The 20,712-nt window shown below is 34.8% G+C and overlaps 2 protein-coding genes and 2 non-coding genes across 4 annotated transcripts; 1 reads left to right on the top strand and 3 right to left on the bottom strand.

The window, feature by feature from the left end:
- The first annotated feature begins 5,260 nt into the window (after nucleotides 1–5,260).
- T19B4.9 lies at nucleotides 5,261–5,340 on the top strand. The gene has a single exon (NR_050135.1). It is a non-coding gene; the product is annotated as an Unclassified non-coding RNA T19B4.9 (non-coding RNA).
- T19B4.8 lies at nucleotides 5,266–5,339 on the bottom strand. Its single transcript, NR_003388.1, has one exon. It is a non-coding gene; the product is annotated as a small nucleolar RNA T19B4.8 (small nucleolar RNA).
- A 1,491-nt stretch (nucleotides 5,341–6,831) lies between the features above and the next one.
- pamn-1 (putative peptidylglycine alpha-hydroxylating monooxygenase) lies at nucleotides 6,832–10,229 on the bottom strand (the record flags this gene model as incomplete). Its single annotated transcript, NM_001380351.3, has 12 exons — nucleotides 10,090–10,229; nucleotides 9,564–9,612; nucleotides 9,113–9,265; nucleotides 8,843–9,069; nucleotides 8,542–8,798; nucleotides 8,090–8,416; nucleotides 7,752–8,044; nucleotides 7,611–7,699; nucleotides 7,379–7,536; nucleotides 7,197–7,263; nucleotides 6,933–7,145; nucleotides 6,832–6,852 (listed from the first exon to the last, which is right to left on the bottom strand). Exons 1-12 carry the CDS (start codon nucleotides 10,225–10,227, stop codon nucleotides 6,832–6,834), a joined length of 1,992 nt encoding a protein of 663 aa, NP_001367424.1. The 5' UTR covers nucleotides 10,228–10,229.
- Nucleotides 10,230–14,878: 4,649 nt separating this feature from the next.
- npp-7 (RanBP2-type domain-containing protein) lies at nucleotides 14,879–20,121 on the bottom strand. The gene is made up of 7 exons (NM_001383135.3): nucleotides 19,924–20,121; nucleotides 19,689–19,849; nucleotides 18,990–19,595; nucleotides 18,089–18,781; nucleotides 16,100–17,811; nucleotides 15,830–16,051; nucleotides 14,879–15,760 (listed from the first exon to the last, which is right to left on the bottom strand). The coding sequence occupies exons 1-7, from the start codon at nucleotides 20,117–20,119 to the stop codon at nucleotides 15,697–15,699; spliced, it is 3,654 nt and encodes a 1,217-aa protein (NP_001370374.1). The 5' UTR covers nucleotides 20,120–20,121; the 3' UTR covers nucleotides 14,879–15,696.
- Nucleotides 20,122–20,712: the final 591 nt, after the last annotated feature.

Below are 20,712 nucleotides of genomic sequence, written 5' to 3'. Positions count from 1 at the left end.
ATTTACCCATTTTTTACCAAAAATTCTGACGTCTTTTTGAAGTTTTTGAAGATTTTTAAAAATAGGAATTTTTATGTGGGATGAAAAATTAAAAGAAAACACTAACAGTGCGAACAGTACCCAATAAATGCATTTTCTAGTTTTATGGGGATCACTATGAAATCAGTGAGCATGACGTTAAGCTTGTATGATTACTATATGATTTTCCCACTGTTTCTTCTTGAAAATTGTCAATATCACATGTTTGACCCTGTGACGTCATCTTTAAAGAAACGGGGGAGAGAAATACGATGAAAAGATTGACTTAAAAATAGATCCTGTGTCGGGAAGATTTCACTTATTTTTTATAAGTTTGTGATCACATTTACTGCTAGAGTCAAATAGCCTAGAAAATTCGAAACTCAATATTAAGATGTGTTGTTTATTCTTGCTCGATTTTCCTTCTTCTTTGTGGTTTTTCAGAATCTCAGACTATTTTTAGTATTTTAAGACAGCACCTTTAATTCGAACTTTTCAGAAAGTAGCAAGATTTTTTTAGGTTCCCGAGTTCCAATAAAACAGTTTATTGCCTAACTCTAAATGTCTCACTTCACTAGTTCCGAACCACTCAAGAAAATTGGATGGAGCATTTCACAGATTTTATTATTCTGTGTGTCCTGCCACCGAAAATCGAAGCTTTACGTTGTTTAATTACACATCCCAGTATCCAGAAAAGTAAACCTTGGGGAAATTCAGCGACTGTTAATCTAGGGATGAAAAGTCGAAGGTTTCTGTTCTTCTGGTATTTTGTGTCTTGTTTTTGTTTGAATCCCAGGTTTTTCAAAATTTGCTACGACATTGGGTCTAGTAATTAAATGAAACTACAGCGTCAATGAAAATTTAGAAAAAGAAATGTAAGCAGTAAGGAACATTAAGAAAAAATAGAAAAAATTCTGAATGATGGAGAAGATGGAGCCAAGACGAGGTAACAGGTAATCCATGAGTAATCGGATTTTTTGGCTTATGCACAAGATATTGCTCTTTTTCAGTCAATAACATGATGAGACAGATTCATTTTTAGAATAAAAAGGAAAATCGATAAAATGACGGATGTTTATGTGGAGATCATCCTCCTCCCTCTATCATCCTCTTTTCGGTCACCGGATGTTTCGTTATAAATCCAACATAGTAAGAGAGCGTCAAAATGAGAGTAAATAAGTTTATTTATGTTTACAATGTTCAGAGTTGTGAATAAATATCTGGGAGGATGTGTTCTCAAACTCATACGGTGTAAATTCAACTAAAAGTTCTCTCTTATAAACTTTGATAAAACGTACCCACCACTTTTTCTTAATTAAAAATAATTATTTACGTAAATTCACCGATCTCCGTTTAATATATTCTTCTTCCAATCTTTTAAAATTCATTTCAGAAAGGAAACTAATTTGACGTGTAATTGAGCAGTAGGTACATGCAGTAGGTGAGGCAAGCGCATATGGATTGGAGGTGTAGGCGCCCCGAACTTTATTCAACAGAAATAGTCACTTTTATTTTCAAGTTTGATAACTGTTCTATTATCATTTAGTTTACAAACATTCGAAATTCCCAGAAAAAAGAAACAAAAAGTATTGCCAAACATTGATTAGTATTAGTGCCACCTGTGTGCTTCTCAATATTCCTTATTCCCTCCTGTAGAATAATCCTCTTAGTTCATCCGGTTTAATGGACTAACATTTGCATGTGTGCGTGTGGTCAAGACCTTTCAATGTAGTTCTGAACAAATATAACACCTTGTTATTTTAGGAGGATTACTGTACATCAAGCTTAAGTTTTACAGAGTTGTGGAGAAAATGATAATCTGGTAGGATATGGAATTGGAAAAAAATAACTTTATAAATACTAGTTAATCATTTTTGTTGACTATAACATCTCTATGAAATAGGCAACTTATTTTCGTTTTAGGCTAGTGAAAATAAAAATGTTCCATTTGTCATCGGAAAGCATATTCCCAGCAAGTTAACATCAAAGTAAACTTCCAACAATACCGTCTATAATTACCCTGAATCATAGAAGCAGAATAAGTGTAATAATCAGTAAATTGCATGTTTATTGTGTCTTTGCATGGTTACTCGTCTCACTACTCATTCTAAACATTTACTCAACAGATGCCAATGTGTCGACTTGGAATCAGCTATTACCATGTCAAGAAGGAAATAAGGAAACGACGTTCCGAGGAAGAGCCAAAAGATAAACACACTGTATATTGAGTAGTCATATAAACATTCGCGCAATTTTTGGGTGTTAATTACACATTAGAAAGAAGCGAAGGGAAAAGTATTGGATATTTCAACTTTATATTATATTTTCAAGAATTTAATAATTAAATTTAACGCATTTTAATTATTAAAAATTAATCTCTAAACTGATCAGAAAAGTTGTCAACTTTGAATTTTGGTATTTTTAATTTACGATTTTGATGGCAACTTAAATGGAAACGCATCATTCAATAGGGACTGCAAGACTTTTTTTGAGTTTTGGCACTAAAAAAACCAAAAATTTGTATGAGTTGCAAAGGTTGAAGGGCTGCAAGATTAGTAGAAAGAGCAAGACTAATTTTTAAAAAACTACTGTATATGAAGCAATGCAGCTGAAAACCATTTTTAGTGAAACCTTAAAATATCTGTCGATTCAGTTTAAAGAATTTTTTTCCCAGCATTTTTAAAGCAAGGGTTTCAACTTTTATTTGTTGCAATTGCTCTGAAAACTAACTTTTCAAAAATTCGTTAATTTTTTTTTCAAAAACAGTTTAAAATTTTTCACTGATTTTCTATATGATTTCTATATGATTTTCTATGCGCCTCAAATCGGAAGAGTTAGGAAAATCGAGAATTGGAAAGTCCAACGGAGCGCGCTTGCACACTTTTACGGTATTAAATGAGTTTCAGACGAAATTTCGCGATTATTCGAGTTTTCAAGATGAAATTTGGAAAAAATAATTAAATATTGGGATTATTATTGCTTTAAAAAAGTGTTAAAAAACATTTTATTGAACAAATTCAAGATTTGGTTGCTTTTTCATTAATTTTCGAACCGACTAGAACAAGTTAACTCTATGACAAAATTTCTACGCGAAACAAATTTTTTCAAGCATTAATATGTTTGATTCCAATTTTTAAACGTCAGCTTGATAGAAATAACACGGTTTCACGTCTTGAAATTGTTCAAAAACGCCCACATCAACGGAAACTGTTTAGTTGGCAGCTGATCTTCACTAAACCAACACTAAATGTTCAGATCAAATCAAAACTTGTTTTATCATTTGAAAAAACATTTTTGAATCATTGTTTCCCACAAAAAGCAGATGATAAGTAGTATAGCATGATGAGAATCCATATGATTCTTCATATGCGCATAGCTATAGATACTGTAACTTCGACAACTCCTATCTCCTCAGAGAGGCAAGATATCAAAAAGTGATTAACTAAGAAATTGTAGAACATATCAAAAACTATACTAATTAATTAAAATCATGTGTTTATCTCTTAAGATGAGGGAGTTAGAGCGTCCAGTAGAATAACAAAAAGTATGCAATACAAATGTACGTCTAACTCCCCCATCTTGAAAGATAAAAACGTAGGTTAAATTGAATATCATAGTTTTTGATGTGCTCTACAAGTTCTCAGTTGTTCACTTTTTGGTATCCCACCTCTCCGAGTAGATAGGAGTTGTCGAAGTTGAGGTATCTAGAGCCGTAGAGGGTAGGAAGAACCTGATGGTTCCTTATTAAGGAAAAGAAAATATAACACGAAACTTGTAAAAAATGTTAATTTGATCATTTATGTGAGTATTTGAGCCATTTTTAAGGAAAATTGGAGAGCAACACTTACATAAGAAATTTGGCGTGGCATAGATCCACTGGTAGATTGGAACATTGAAATTTGATCAGAACTATTTGTATTTTTAGTGATTTTGATTGATTTGTAGCTTTATTCTAGTGAAATCTTTGATTTCATAAAAGTTTTTTAACCAGTTTTGCAAGATTTCCCTTGATAAATGTTGCTTTACTTTTTTATCGATTTCGTTGTAAAGAAAAATCATTTTTCTGTGTTATCAGTCAAATTAATGACTAAAACTCTTTAAAAAGATTCAAACTAATAATAAAAATTCTAAAATTAAACATTTATGCCTTAAATTGCTCTAAAATCAATTTTTATTTGCAAAATTCTGTTTTTGGTCAAAAAAATTTTCAGATTCGCCGAAATTCAGAGCTCATTTCGAGCTTATTTGGGGAAAAATTTATGTTAAAAGGAAGTAAATCGCATCGCAAACAGTCTCTGGGCGGTCCCGCATGTTGAAAAATGCTTCAAAATCCCTAAAATCCAGCAAAAACGCGATATTTTACTGTTTTGCTATACATTAATTCCAATTCGTGCGACGTCTGCAGCAAACGCGCTCCCGCGCCAAAACCACTTTTTTAGCTCTTCTCTCCCGATCTGAGGCGCTGTGTATGAGATGTCTTTTTTAATTTAAGATTTATATTGTACTTATTTGTTGATACGTTTAAAAATAGAAAAATACGTTTTCGGGAAAGCTTTCAGGAAGTAAAAAAAACTTCAATAATTTAGCTCGATGAGCAGTTTTCCATGGTTTTGATATTTAATTTATCGCCACCCATCTCAGTATAACCATAAGATTATTATCTTTCTTACCTAATTAGATTATTGTCAACACCTTTTCTTAATCCGCCTCAACGCACACGTGTGTAACTACCGTAATCCATTGCAACTTGTCCTTGGCCCTCCACCTTCATCGTGAGAAACTTTGTGCCTATTGTGTTGAGAGGGAACGCCAATTAATTAGTGACGATTGACATGTTATCTGTCAATTGAATGAATAAATAAAATAAAGAAACATGAGAGGGGAACAAGATAAATGTTTGCGGAAATAGTGAGCAGAACGTTGTAAGAGAGACAATGAACAGGCTGTAAATCAGTCTTGAGCGCGGAAAAGCACGTCAACACCCATCTCTTTCCGGCTACTTTACACTTTAATTCAAACAGGTGAGAAATCACTTTACAGCCACTTTAGCTGATTGCAAAAAAGGTGGAGCATTTGAACAAATTCTTCGGGATTTCTAGTTTAACTAAAAAAAATGACGCGTGTTGGTAAAAAGTCCTGTTGTGTATATACTTGCCTAGAAAATGTACATATATTTTATTGAAAATTTGCTTCCCATTAATCTCAATAACAAACTTGCATTAAATAAAACTTTTAGAAAACAAAATTTGGCTCAGACCTATCATTTACATCCTCACAGAATTCAGAAAAGGATTGGCTCAATGATAATTCGATCATTGCCAGAGGGATTGAACTCTCAACAGCAAACACACTGACCGGGCGCACAACCACTCGGCCAGCAACGCGTCCGTCGCAAAGTTTCTATAGATGCTAGACAACAAGACGCATGTAGCAACTGTTGGATATTTTTTGAAAGAATTGAAAAGTAGCAATATTGAATTGTATTTTGTGAAATACAGATGGAGAAACAGATAATAACTTCATTTTCATAATGTTTTGAATGAAGAAAAGCAGATAGATTGTCAGAAAAATTGAAAGAGGACATATCAGGGAAAGATTGATTGTCACAACCGAAAAGAAAAGAGGACGAGATTGGTAAAAAAGATATGCAAAGAAAATTTCAGAAATCTCAAAAACACAACCATAAATAGACAGAAAACTAGATTATGACAGGGAATAAGAACAATTATGAATATTTTTCAATTATTTTCCAAAAGCTTGTTATTAAAAATTCTAATTATCGATTTTGAAGTGATAGTAAAAAACCGAAAATAGATAATCCTTAAACAAAATTTTGATGAAATTAAAGATAATGAAGAAAAAGAACACGAGAAGTACCCAGAAGAAAACAATGAGAAGAACTATGAGTTTGGAAAATTCTAGATGAAAAAATGTTTTGGAAGAACTTTCCAGACCCACAGTCTTTTGAAAAAGTGAGTGAAAATAAGTATATACATATACAAATAAAAGCAAAAATAAACTATATTTAAATGTTCAAATCTTGAAATAGGAACCTATGGCACAGCTAATCACTTTCTGATCCATCGCTGATAAATCCAACAGTTTCTTCTGTTCGAAGTGGCTTGAAGCCCTGAAAAAATATAGGTTAGTATCATTGAGAGTTTATGGATACACCTTGCCTGCCTACCGCCTATTTTCTGTATTTTAAATTGGCAAGAAGGCAGGCATATGACAGGCTTACTTTTACTTTAAATTATAAATTTTTCAAATGTAGTTTTTCTTAAGTCTGAAATTGTTTTTATTTTCTCCTGTCACTCACCCTCTTATCAAAAATAGCTCCACCATTTTCCAGATTTCTGCATCTTCTCCTAACACAATACACTCCCAAAACGAGGATTGCAATAGCAATTAAAGCAAAAAATGAATTGTATTTTGCATCGGTCTGTGCCAAAGATGGCCATCCTAATGAAACTGATGATGACGTGATCGTCATGCCCTCTTCTCTTTGAACCTATAATTTGTTAATTGAAGTTGTGTGTGGTTTTTTTCAAATAAAAATGTATGGTGATCTAGTAAAGTATGCAATTTACTTCCAATTAGTTTATTCTTCCCCACTTTTTGTACATTATCCTTGTGCTCTTTCGAATTTAGTTTAGCAAAATTTTAAAAAATCTAGAATTTAAAATCAGTCGATTTGGTCATTTGTAGTCATAAATAACTTTAATTATAATTTTTTTAAAACAATATTAAGATAGCATAAACTTCAAAAAGGTTCATATTGAAAATTGAAAAGTTCAAGGTAAAATCATAAGTTTAATTTTGATCATGTCGTATCTGAAAATTATTTTATTGTTCAGAGGCATTTTTATCTTAACGTGTACAAACTTTGAGCCACACATTTCTAACAAATTTACCTTAAACTGCCAAAGACGTGCTTTTCCTTCCGCAATATCTCCAACAAAGATATGTCCACCATCCGGACAAACTCTCAAGCAATGCGGTTGACCAAACTGTGGTCCCATTTGTTCTCTTTTTCCTTTTGTAGTTGGACCGAATGCATATTCAATTAAACCAGTACCAGATCTTCCGACAAATACAGCGATTCCTTCGGTTTCATGTCCCATAATCTATATTTAAATTGTTTTTTAATTTAGACATTTCCAAAAATCAAAACTTACGGGTCTTCCTGGAACCATGAAAACATAATCCTCGTGACTAGCAGCAGAATAGATATTTGTGAACATTCTGAAGTTTTTTTGCATTTTACATTAAACTTTACATCAAAGTTTGGTGATCTGACAAAGTTCTTACTAAAGAGCTCATCGAGCAATTAATCCGTTTAAATTTTAAAAAAACCTACGTAGACTTAAATTCTTCAATAACATGTCCTTGAGTTGTCATATGTTGAACTCGTCCATTTTCTCGATCAGTAACAAGTAACCTTCCAGCAGAATCAGAAACAATATCATGTGGAAGATTAAATTGTCCAGCATCTTCTCCTGGCAAGCCAAATTGACGCTGAAATTTTTAAATGATAACATACAAGCGACATGTGAAAAATCAAAACAAATTAATAGTTAATTATAACTCACAATTCGTTTTCCATTCAAATCCAATACGACAACTCGACTATTACAGTATCCATCAGTCACATACAATTGATCTTCAACTCTCGTGATTCCTGGAAATATAATTAGAAGCAAATTGAATTATCAACATTGAATAAAACTTACCAGTTGGTTTACAGTAATGGTGTTGATCGGATCCAGGCATCAAAAGTTCTCCACTTGTCCAAATATTCTTCAACTCATTTCCTTCGATTTTCCATTTGGCTACTGTATGTGATCCAACATCAGTTGTGTATACAAAACCATCCTTATCAACGTATATTCCATGTGGCAAGTAGAATTGTCCACCTCCAAGTTTTCTCTCTAATTTCGTCTGATTACCCGAGTATGAGATCACAAGAATGACTGGATCAGCGATTGGTTTTTTGTCGAGCAGAATATTGTAGTTGTCGAATGTACTGAAAACTTATAGTTCACGATGATCACAAAGATTTCCAACAAACCTTGCATCCCAAACTCTTCCAGCTCTTTGGAAAACGAGTAATTGTTGTTCATTATTGAATGCCAAACCAGCAACTTGTCCAAGTTTAACACCACCCAAATTCTCATGAATAGCTTCTTGTACAATACCAAATGGAACTTTTGATTGATGAGCATGATGTTCGAGTTCAGGACGAGATGGAAGTAATTCGAAACCATCTTTTGGATAATCAATCATCTTTGAAGGATAATCTTTAGCACAGATTGCTCCTTGTGGATATGGATTATCAAGTTTCGCATCATAATGGAACATCATATAGAAATTGCACATTTCATCAACTCCCATTGCTCTGAAAAATATATATATGTGAACCCTTTTTCTTAAAATTGACTATTTTAGATTTTAAACTCGTAAGTTCGGTTACATACAAAATTTCAAGCAACTTCGCTGTACACACACCAATAACTCCCTTACCCCATATTGACGGTTCGATTTTTATCCATACTATCAAATCTGCAAGATGCCGACATTTGATCTCCACTTCCAATCATCAATTTTGATGGAATTCCTTCAAAAAGTTGTGGCCATTGAGGATTTCTTTTTCCAATTTTTGTCCAATGTCCGTCATGTTTGAAAAATGCGGAGACAAGACGTCCCATTGCATGAGTATGGGTACGGAATGCAAATGGATGAATTGGAGTTGAAGACTCGAACATACAGGTTATGTTGTTCTGTAAAACATTCTAATTACAAGAACAAAGAGAAATTAAGTTACCTGGAAAGCTGGAAGTTGTGGTGGAATTGGAGTACCACTAACGAATAGCATAACCGCCGCCAAGTTCATTGGCTTCTTTTGGGAGATGTGCATTGTTACACCAGAGAAATCGTGAACTTCACCAGCAAATGGTTGAGCATAGTGAACTTGGAGCACAAAATATTTTATTCCATCTTGCTCATGACCCACTGAGAATGCCACATCTTTTGGTAGAACAAGGTTTGGAGCTACAACTTTTCATCTTTATAACAATTCGACCTTTAAATTTACCATTTCTAGCCCATGCATAGAGAATATAGCTTCCTCCTCCCCATCCACATGTTTCCATTCCTCTCCAGAATCCTTGCTCGCTTGCTGGCATTGTGCAACCATAGAGAAGCATGTGATGCACACGATCCGCATGAGCCATCGGTTCAAATGCAACTGAAAACAATTAAAATTCAGAATTCAGCCACCTCGTTAAGTTTACGTAGCTGCATTATGACTGTCTGCCTACATGCCTACCGTTTTTTTCTTGTTGGAAGTTCAATTGAGAACTAAAACAATCGTAATAGAAATCTAAAAAGTTTCGCGGATAGTTTAATGATGATGTTTGCTCGTGTTTGACTGTTATGAACGTTTTATTCAAGTCCCCCACTGGCATACTCCTACTTTAATATTTCATTTAATATTTCCATTTAATATTTCCAAGCTGTTTCTAGTATCATGCTCTTTAACTCACCAACATATCCAGGTGTTGCTTCTATCGAAACTGCCACGTAATCGTCCGTCTGAAAATGTACTCTCTCGTTAAAGTTTTTTTGTTGTTTTTCCATCTGTTTGGTGGATTTGTCGAAAATTTTACACTATGATTATGATGCCTGACCGGTTGTTCGTCGGACACTGTCATTGTCCGTCAAACATCGGTGACTGTACAATTATTAGCATTCAGATGAAGGACAAAATATAGCAAAAAAAGTGCCCTTCTGGAAAGTTGACAGTACAACATCCTTGGATTATATAGGTCTACTTTTTTTTTGAATTGAAGCAGTGCATTGAATGATTTTAAAAGCTTCGATTCTCGTGAAAGCTGTAAGAGTTGGCTTGCAAACAATTAAAATTAGTCAAAAACTTGCGCAAATATCTAAATTTAGCCCCCGTTTCCGGAGCAAGGCTGGAAGGCGGGAGGGCATGAATTGCGCCCATCGAAATACCTACTGGATACATACAAAAAAAACCTTTTTTCTATAAAAATTTTCAAAACCCACCTTTTGTGGTGAATACCCAATCATTTGAATGGTAAATTTTTGAATATCGTCATTTTTTGCCGTTCGAACTGTTGCTGCGGAAACACAGCAAAACGTTAGCACTAGATATATTAAATTAATTGAAATTCGGTCATTCATACCTGAAAATATAATTTATAAATTGGAAATATCGTAACAAGAATCTGAGAAAAGAAGAATGTTAATCCTCACCAAAAAGTGGCGAGATTGACGGTGACTTCAATAAATTTCAAAAATTCAAAAAATTTTACTGATAAATACTAGAAATGATAAGAGAAAATAGAACTATTGTTAAAAGATGCCGCCAAAAATAAATATGGGAAAAAATAAATGTAGGAAGAAAAAAATGTAAATTTGAACTTTTTCGTTAGTTTTACCATTTAATTATGATTTTAATCCAGAATAGAGAGAAGATATAAAGTACCGAGAATATCCTAGACGGTACATCGCGAATTGAAATTATGAAACAAGAAAGATAATCTTGAAGATCACATATTTTTAAAACAAAAAGTTCCAAATTTAGCTAATATCCAAGAGGTTTTAGTACTCTTCTACCCGTAGTACACGATGTAAAACGAAGGAAGTAGTAAACAAGTAAAGAATGATGTTAAAGAGAGTGTGAGAGATGAAAAAGAAAACAATGAAAGACATTTGGCGGATACATGGATTTCTTATTTCTTTTCAGCAATTACTATTCTACTTGATGACCAACTGTATTGTGTATCCACTGAAGGGGTAAAAGTCAATTTACATAATTATAGTTTCAAAAAATTTATTTAGTAATGCAGTCAGATTTTCTATAGATCCAATAAATCATATATATTTTGAGAGAAATCATTGGAAACTATTCTCAAAAAAAAACAGAGAAGTCAAGACATCAAATTAAAGGGTAAATAAGGTTGTGATAGATTTTAAAATATTTAAATATAAATCTTATTTTTCCTTTCTTTCTATCTGTTTTCGCTTTAGAGAGAAACACTCATCCGGATTCTCAAAAAAAGAAAATTACACTTTTTTTCTCTTTTTCTTATGCATACGTCACCCGAAAAGGGACACAAAAGTGAAAAAATGAATATATGGAGAGAGAGAGAGAATGAGCATGAAAGAAATAAAATCTCGCATGATGAAGCATTTTAAATATGATGAATACATCCGAAATCGATTTATAGATAGAAGTTTCGCTTGTGAATGGAATGGAGGAATTCAGGCAGGTAGGCATGAACTAGACACAAACGCCTGAAGAACTCCCTACCTACCGTGCAAGTTATACAACTCTTAAAATAGCTAACAACTATTTAACTATTTAAATTTGAATTATGTTACTGGCTTGCAATGGAATAGCCATTTGAAATGGAATGGGTCCCTTGTGGTTCTATCTCTCTTCTAATTTAATTATTGATAATTAGCTTCGACTTAACAAGTGAAGCTGCTCATTGACGCAGACTAGAATATTTTATTTATATCGATAATTTTGTGGAATTTTCTTTAACATGTCAGATAAATCAGTATTTCAGTTCTAAAATAAAAAAAGGGGCGCGTTGAATTATAAAAATAAGTTTCCAAATACATTTTTGAAATACTATTGAAAGTGTCGAAAAAATCATGAATAAAAATAGACAAAAAACTTTTTCAAAAATATTTTAATAAAACATCAAAAGTTTCTTGTGTCGGGGTGATTTTTCAAAAAATCAAATTTCCGATGTGCGATGAAATATGAAACTTTCAAAAAAAAAAAAAAACTAAAAGAATAATGTTGTGAGAATAGAGGGCGTCTAAACTATTTATTTTTCAAAAACTAAATTGGAATGCGACTGGGGATTACAAGTTCAGAAAAAGCAATAAAAAAAATAATAAAAATAATACATTTTTCCTAGAAAGATACAGTACTTGTACATAATGAGTTATACCAAGAAAACCATAAAATATCGAATAAAAATATAAAAATTAGAGTTTTCGATGAAAATTTTCTGCCGGAACACGCTAACTGCTCTTTCTCGGAATATGTTTTCTTTTTAAAATGAACTATGTCATGAAAATCATGTATGCATTTTTTTTAATAAAGAGGAAGTGGGAAATTTGTAGAAAAAATTAATTTAAAAACTCGATTGATTGAAGTTTTTTAATGAATTGATGAAAACGAATGATTGAAGCATTGAAACAAAAAATCCCCGAAAATTGATAGCGAATGCGAGAAACTTTGTTTCAAAACGGAATGAATTCTAAAAACCTATCACAATTTGAAAGGTTTCAGAAAGCTAATCTAGTTCGGGAGGTAATTTTTAGAAACGGTCCTATTTGTCTAAAATAACTAAATTAATGAAAAACATTCCAACAAAATTTCAGAATTGTTTTGTTTGCAGTCAAACAATTGCAACTTCATCTATCATAAAGTTTAAATTTTAGCCAATAAATTTTTTCTACGAATTTTATAGTATTATTACGCATAAATTAATAGTGCCTAAACATTATAAAGGTTCAAACAATCAAAATTGCTCAAAAAATATTTAAAACCGACCTTTTCCCGTAATTTGACATTTACCAGAACTTCGGCTGAAAATTTCAAAAATCTGACAGTCTGGAATTTTAAAATTATTTTTTTTGTGTTATTCGGCTATTTTGTCAAGTTTAGGCAACATTCCTACTGTTGCTACATCTACCTTTAACGTTTTCATATAGGAGTTTAGAACTTACCCAGAGATTCTAGTAGCATTTTTAACTGAACCGTTAAAAATGCGATGCAGTTAATACTTTTAATTTTTTCAAAATATAAAATAATCTCGATGCCTAAATTTTTTCCTATAAGCTCTATAATAAAATTTTGCCAAAACCATGTTACATTTAAAATTTAATTTAGAAAAATTTAAGATAACTTATGGTGACATACTTCCAAAATTGAAGGAAACGTGTAAAAAAGAAATAAAAACAAGAACATGTTAGTCCTAAATAAAGAAAATGAAACTGATCTGGATATCAAGTAGATTTTGGGATAAAAATAAAAATAGATAATTCGGCTTCTTTTCATCATCCTCCTCCTCCTCTTGGCCTTTCCCTATGACCTGACAGGCGTCCAAAGAAGGAACAAAACGAGAGAGTACATACAAGAGAAAGACGCAGATAGTTTGGCAAGAACATTCTGTATGTCTGCGTCTTGCAATGACGTGTTCATGTCTCCGAAGAAAATTGAAGAGTTCGGTTAGCAGAGAAACAGAGGAACCCCCTTATTTGATGAATTTGCGTGCGAGATTGAAAGAAGAAGAAACGCACGGATGTTTGGCCAATAACACATTCAAAACATCATCGAATTTCTTATTTTTAAGAACTAAACAACTAGACACGTGATTCTAGTAATCATTGAAATTAACTACAACTTCAATATAGATGTCACTTACAATATCTGCAAACATCAGTATCTGGCAACTTTTGAAATAGTTTTGAGTCTATAGACTTGACAATTTGTTTCAACTAGGAAGTCTTGGCTATTGATGTTTGGCAAATTGATTTTTGGTAAATTTAATTTAACAAATTATTGCCAATTTGCCGAAAATTTCCATTTTCGCCCAATTTCGCCACTTTAACATTGAAATTTGAAAATTTACAACAAAAACTTTGAAATCACAGTTTGATGAACATTAAAAACGTTTGTTTGCCAAAATTTTCAATTTCCGTAATTGCCAATTACACAAATAAACATGTCAGTAGTTTAAGATTTTTAAAATTCAAGTAGAAAAATCAAAACTCATAGTAAAACTTCTAAAAAATATTGCGACAATTTGGCAATTTGCCAAAACTACAACTAAAGTGTATGCTGGTAATTCAGAAACTTTTTAGAATTTTTTAATGCTTTGAATTTTCAAGTTAGTTATCATTTTGTGGTTTACAACTTTTTTAATGTTTCAAGCAAATTATTAGCTTTGCCATGACTTTTAAAAGAAATCTGTCTAAAATTCTACATTAAACTTTCTTTGTTTAGAAAACATCAGAAACTCTGAGCAACCTGCAAATATTAATACATCTTAACGCATCTACAGTACCTCCTACCGTTGTTCAAAACTTTGAAGTTATTGTTCAGATTATTTGAAGCCTCTTTTTAAAATGTTTGTCTTTCATGAAATCATTCAGGAATATTTCCAGATCATAACCTCAACATTATTTAGAACGTCTGTGAAGACGGCAAAAATAATTCTTACCAGCGAAAAAAACTTATTGAGATTTTATAAATCTCTTTTCATCAACAAATCTATGCCTTCTAATTCAAAATTAAGCAATTTCCTGATGTACATCTCGTACTCAAAAACGCACTAATTTATTCGAATGGGTCTCGCCTAGATAGAAAATGTTATGGTAGCACGTATTTGTTACTATTGTGATACAATTTTGAGCTTGTGTTTTTGAACATCAGTGCCTCAATTGGGGGAACATAACTTCGAGTCATCATACTGATAAATTCCTCTACCGACAAATATGATTAAGCCATTCGGAGATAAGAAGAATTAGAGACCCCCGGTAAAGAGGGAGATAAATTGAAGAATAAATGAAAATCGACCAAGGTCTCATTTCATCTCTTTTTTGTTTCCTACAACATCGTTAGTAATAGTCATCGTCTTTTTTTTATATTTAGCTATCTATCTACCTACTTAAAATCGATAACCTACTCATATTTACCAAGAGTTGGTGGAAAAAGTAAGTAATTTTATTGTTTACTTTTGAATTGAGGTGGGAGGAGGTTCTGTACTAATCTAGAGACACAGGACGTGCAGCCAATCATTTCAAATTTTGTTTTATTTTCACACCTTTATTGATTCCAACCTAGGAAATACCATAACGAGACAAGTGGTGGGTTTTAAATGGTGGGAGTGGTCACAACAACAATAGATATAATTAGATTTCCCATTAAAAATTAATTCTTGAAAAAAAAAATCGGAAAGAAAACATTCAAATGAAAACAAAGGGGAAGTAGCTCTAGCTAGAACTCAAAAGGCTCGGTGTTGAAAACTTGAAAGTTGTGTTTCGGAATTTGAGCAAAATTAAATGGAAATGTGTGGGGGGGCTGTCTAAAAAAGAAAACAAAATAACGGGTAATCTAAACATTTTTGAAATCAGTCACAGCGAAAAGTGTATTAACCCGATGGTAATTTTGAATAATTTGAATTATATTTTGAATATAACAGTTTTTAAAGACTTTTGAATGGGAAGAATCATTTGATAGGAGACATATGGGTATATATGGGAGGAGGGGTTAATAGATGTAGATAATTTTTAAATATAGAACGGGGGACAAATACTACCGGGGAAAAAGGGAATGAGGATAGAAAGATAACTAGGGTTTTATGTAGAGGACTGTTGTGGAGAGAAGGGGACACTCCAAAAAACGTTTCGAGGAAAAGAAAATAAATTTTGATAAACATGAGGCGAAATTTAAAATGGGAAAACGGATATGTTTTGTACAGTTCCTCTTCTCTACTTCACAACAAACATACAATTAATTAAGGGCAATAAGGAAAGAGGGAACAACAAAAATGGTATGATTGCAACAAAATATATTTCTAATAATCTAGATTAAATGACGAATGTCGATTAACAACTTTTCCATTACTTTCTCATGTTACGGCGTCGAGCCATTGCCATTTTTCGGGCGCCGACACCACTCGGAGCTCTGCAAATAATAACAATTAATACTTATGTACTTTTGAATTAATTGGTTAAAGTTGGAAGAGAAACTTACTGATAAGAAAAGGCGTTTTCCATTCCACCAGGTGCTGGAGCTTGTGGAACTGACATGTTACCACCAAACTGGAACGCTCCACCTCCTGGAGCAGCAGTCGGAGCTGGAGCTGAGGTGGCAGCATTTCCAAACTGGAAAACTCCTCCGCCTCCTGCAGTGGCGCCGGTTGTGCTGCTAGATGCACCAAAGTTGAAGCCATTATTGGACGTGCCACCGAACGGGCTGAAAATAATAATTGTTTTCTAGTAACCAAAAAATGTTGAAGCTTACTTAGAGGAATCAGCAGGTGCTTGACCGAACAACGAGTTCGTAGATGAGCTAGAAGACAATCCTGGTTGTGATGGCTTGTTTCCAAATGCACCAAACACTCCAGAGGTTGATGTTGTCCCGGCGTTTCCGAATGGGGTCGCTGTAGAGCTAGGAAAACCTGAAGTGCTTGAAGAGTTTGATGTCGAAAATGCGGGAATGCTTGAGGATGAAGGCCCTCCGAACATTGGTGGATTTGTAGAAGCACCGCCAAAGAGTGATCCACTTGTGGTTGAGGCAGTAGAGGCAGGGTTTCCAAAACCAGTAAACTTTGGCATCTCAACTTTTTGCTGGCCGCCGAACTGAAGCTTCTGTGAGTCGGATGAGAACAATCCACGCTTTGCTGGTGCCCCGTCAGTAGTGGTTGTTCCTGAATCGTCTCCAAATGAAATCGGCTTTCCGAAAATCGAAGAAGTTGTCGAATCAGCAGGCTTTGTTGTAAACAGATTAGTTGCTGTGGACGAGGATCCTGCACCGAAAAGGCTGGTTGATGCTGATGCCGAGTTGCTTCCGAAGACATTAGTTTTTACAGCTTCTGCGGTAGCTGTGGACACTGGTGCTGCAGCAGTCGTTGGATTTCCGAACGAAAGCGTAGAAGAAATCTTTGGAAGTTCCGTTTTGGAATTGCCGAACATTGATGATCCACCGAATGATCCAGTAGATGAGTTTCCAAACAATGACATGGTTGGAGCAATTGTTGGAATAGCGGATTTTGATTGAGTCGAATCTGTAGATGATGGAAGAGCAACAGAGACAGGAGTTGTTGTGACATGTGTTTCCTTATCTAAGATCGATCCGAATAGGCCTGGCTTCGCAGTCTCTGTCGTGTTGGTTTTGTTTAAATTGAAGATAGATCCAGTTGAACCACCAAACAATGATGATCCCGCCGTTGGCGCCAAAGAACTTGTAGACGATGCAGCACCTGGAGCCAAGAAACTTGTGGTAGCTGAATCGGCAGGTTTGGCGATATTTCCGAAAAGAGATCCAGCTGTTTTGGGAACTTCTGGTGCAGATGGTTTCTCGACTGGGGCTGATGAAACAGCTGGTTTCGCCGAAAGCCCAAAGGCTGGAGTAGAAGTTGGCGCAACTTCTGTTGTCTTTGACAGTCCAAATGCAAATGCGCTTGGTTGGGTGGTTGCTGTACTTCCACCAACTCCGAATGAAATAGTAGACCCTGTGGAAGAAAGTGGTTTGAAGGCCCGATTACCAAAAACATTCGAAGATGCTTCAGCAGATGCATATTTGACATGTGAGCAACATGGGCATTTATCATCACTGGCCTTATTGCTAACCATACAATCAGGGCACTCCCAATCAACACGTGTACCATTGGAGGATGAAGTTACAGCAGCAACAGGAGCAGATGCGATAGTAGTAGGGGCTACTGGAATTGTGGCAGGAACAGTTGTTGGTGGTGGAGCAGTTGTCTTGGGGGCTCCAAAAAGTGGTGCCACTGAAGAACCGCTTCCGAATGGAATTGTGTTTGAAGTTGTCGATGCAATAGTTGTTGTCGTTGAAGCACCTGATCCAAATCCGAACTTGACAGTACTTGGTGTATTCGATGCGAAACTACTGAGATTTGATACAAGCTGCTTTTCGGAAGGTTTTGGTTGACTTTTTGGACCAGTACCAGATCCTCCTGGACGTGCTTCCCCACATGCCCCACATTCCGATAGCTGAAAACAAATTATTTGTCAATTTCTTAGTTTCTTTTCCGATGAATTTTTATACTTGACAATTTTCTGAAAATGTGAGACTATGCTCTAAAGACACATGATGTACTTTTCAGCGAGACTCGTGACGACTTCAATTATTTTAGTTGAAAAAATGGAACATTTCGCGCACGCTTTCCTAAACCCACGAAAACTGTAGACTAAATTTTGTTATTAATTTTAAGTAAAACATAGTAGACCCAGTTTAGAGTTTTCTCGTATCAACATCAAAATTTCTTACCGTAGAATCCCAACTACAGAAACACGATTGACATTCCCATTTTTTAGAACCAGCATCGACCACTGGAGCTGGAGCAACCACAACTGGTTCTGCATCTTTGGCAACTTTTGGAGACGAATCCTTTGAACTCTGATTGGATCCTCCGGCAGATGAGATAGTGTCAGCGGAAGTTTGTGGTCGCGACTCTTTCACTTCACTACCATTCTCCTCACCGACGTCTACTTCTGAGTCTTCTGATTCTTCGGAATCTGATTCGTTTCCACTGCTTTCAGATGTTTGCTTTTCTGTCGATTCTGCATTGCTCTCACTGCTGGACTCGGATGCTTTATGTGAGCTTGCCGTACTTGCGGTTTTTGCAGTTCCAACAGCAGTAACTAAATCAACTGGAGCTGTGAATGAGAACGCGAGATCGTCCAAAAACCCGCGCTTGGGTGCATATTCTGGCGCCAATTTCAGAGGTTGTGGATTCTGCAGAGTTGTTGTTGGAATTGGTGGAAGTTTCTGTGAATCCTCATCAACTTCTTCAATGTCATCAGAGAGTTTGAACGTATTTCTACTAACTGGTTTCCCATCAGGTCCCTTCATAATTGAGGCATGTTGTTTTCGACTATTTGACGAGTTTATGGTGGTCGTGGATGCAGTTGATGCTGTCTTCTTTGGAGCTGGTAAGTCCAGTGAAAACAAGGAGCTCAGCTGAAATTTAAAAAAGTTAAGATAAAGTCGAATAATTTAATTATCATAATTTTAAGTTTGTTATAATTTCTGAAAATTTCCCAATGAAACGTTTAAAAATAAATACTAGACTGTGATAATCTCGTGTCTAATTTTAGAAAATTTGACCAGAAAAACTTTTTCATAATTCTTGTATCATTTTTTTTCAAGTGTTTAAAATCCAGGTTACCTCTGCAGTCGCAAAGTTTCCGTTCAATGATTTCATTGAATCAGAAGATCCAGTGTCTCCATTTTTCGACGATGTTCTTTTCCTAGTTAAATCCGTCCAATAAGGAGCACGTCGAGCGGACATTCCCATAGTCTTTGATATGAGCTGTATACGAGATGGAATTGCGTCTCCAGCTTTTTTCAATGGAGGTGGTGGTGTGCCAGTTGCTGAACCATTTGGAACCTTGCTCTCGCTAAACGATCCCCATTTTTCTGGTCGAGCAATGCCAGCTCGAAGCATTGACATTCTCTGAACTTCTTTCGCGGGTGTATTTGCACCTTCAAGCTTTTTGAAAATTTCTTGAGTTCTTGTACTTAATGACCCGTTGGTAGTTGCTCCACTTCGTCGGCTCAAAAGTGAGAAATTTGTGATAGATGAAGCAGGAGAATGATTAGCAGTTAACTCTCCACACCAAGTCATATCCATTTTCCTCTCATTATTCATTGAACTATTAAGAGTTGGTTCCAGTAATGATCTGTTCAGGAATCGACTTCGTTTCACACTCTCACTTCGAAACGATTGTGGTAGAATCTGCTTGTCGAGCTCTGTCAGTTGACGTTTGCGATTCTGGAAAAAAATATTTCGATAGCATTTATCAACAGGTTTAATCTAATTTTTCTGTGAAAACACATTAATAAAAAGACAACTTTAAAAATTTACCGTGGAAACCGCAGGAGTGCTGAAGAAAATATCTGGAACAGCGTCCACATCGATCTCTAAGCCATTGGATGCACTCGTACGCCGATCCAATGCAGTCGGACTGAGGTATCGAAGACGTGATCCGATGCGATGGTTTTGTGAGGTATTCACTGAAGTTTCATCTGGAATTTAAAAAATAATGAGTTGAAATTCTAGTGCCATGTACTGATATGAAAGTCAATGTGATTAAACTTACCTGAAGCTATTTTAGCTTCATTATCTACGGATAATATATTTTTCAATGCTGGAGACGCAGAAGGAGACGATTTTGAAGACGAATTGGATGTACCTTCATCATTCGACTTATCGCCGTCTTTGCTTTTAGTGGCACTAGCTCCAACAGAAAAGAAGCGGCCAACCGATGAGAAAAACCCTCCGGATTTATCGGACATTTCTGAAATAGAAAAAAGTTGTTTCGTAATTGAGACTAAAGCTGAGAGAGACTGAAGAAATTTTTCTGCGCCGTGTCAGAAATTCTCGATAAAATAAAATTCTTCAAAAACGACACTTTTCGAAATACTTTTGAAACGCCTAAATGAACTACTGGAAGTACCAAAAGAACATGACAAATGCACCTAATATGTTTTGGTAAAAATTCCGAATTATTGATCGATAACACAGGTCAAAACTACAGAAATCATTCAAAATCGTAAATGTTTAAATTTAGGCCGCGCCAGTAAACGCAGCATTAAGCATTAAACTTGATATATTTTTAAGGCAAAAAACCTTTTACCAACATTGAATTTTCGAAGGAAAGAAGTGTAAATTACATTAAAAATCAATAAAGGAATTTAAAATCGCAAATGGCGCGAAGACGATTAAAAAGAAATTTTCGAGTGCGCACACGCGACGCATACGCGACGCTTTCAACGACATTTGAGAGGTTAGAGTGCAGACAGTTATCCTTCCATTAACAACATGAAGAGGGTGCAGAGAAACGAGAGAGTGTCCATTCCACAAGGCCACACCCCTTCAGCTGGACACT

Source organism: Caenorhabditis elegans, chromosome I (assembly GCF_000002985.6).
Source record: "Caenorhabditis elegans chromosome I".
In the NCBI taxonomy this organism is placed as follows: domain Eukaryota; kingdom Metazoa; phylum Nematoda; class Chromadorea; order Rhabditida; family Rhabditidae; genus Caenorhabditis; species Caenorhabditis elegans.
Note: the sequence above shows the minus strand (reverse complement) of the source record. Positions and strands in the feature narration are given on the sequence as shown.

Bases quoted from the DNA above. Each gene is read 5' to 3' on its own strand.
- npp-7 (NM_001383135.3), bottom strand. From the start codon at position 20,119: ATGTCCGATAAATCCGGAGGGTTTTTCTCATCGGTTGGCCGCTTCTTT. The intron at 17,812-18,088 runs GTAAGAAATTTT...ATTTGTTTTCAG, and splicing joins TCTGTAGTTGGGATTCTACG to CTATCGGAATGTGGGGCATG. The intron at 16,052-16,099 runs GTAAGCTTCAAC...TATTATTTTCAG, and splicing joins GCACCTGCTGATTCCTCTAA to CCCGTTCGGTGGCACGTCCA.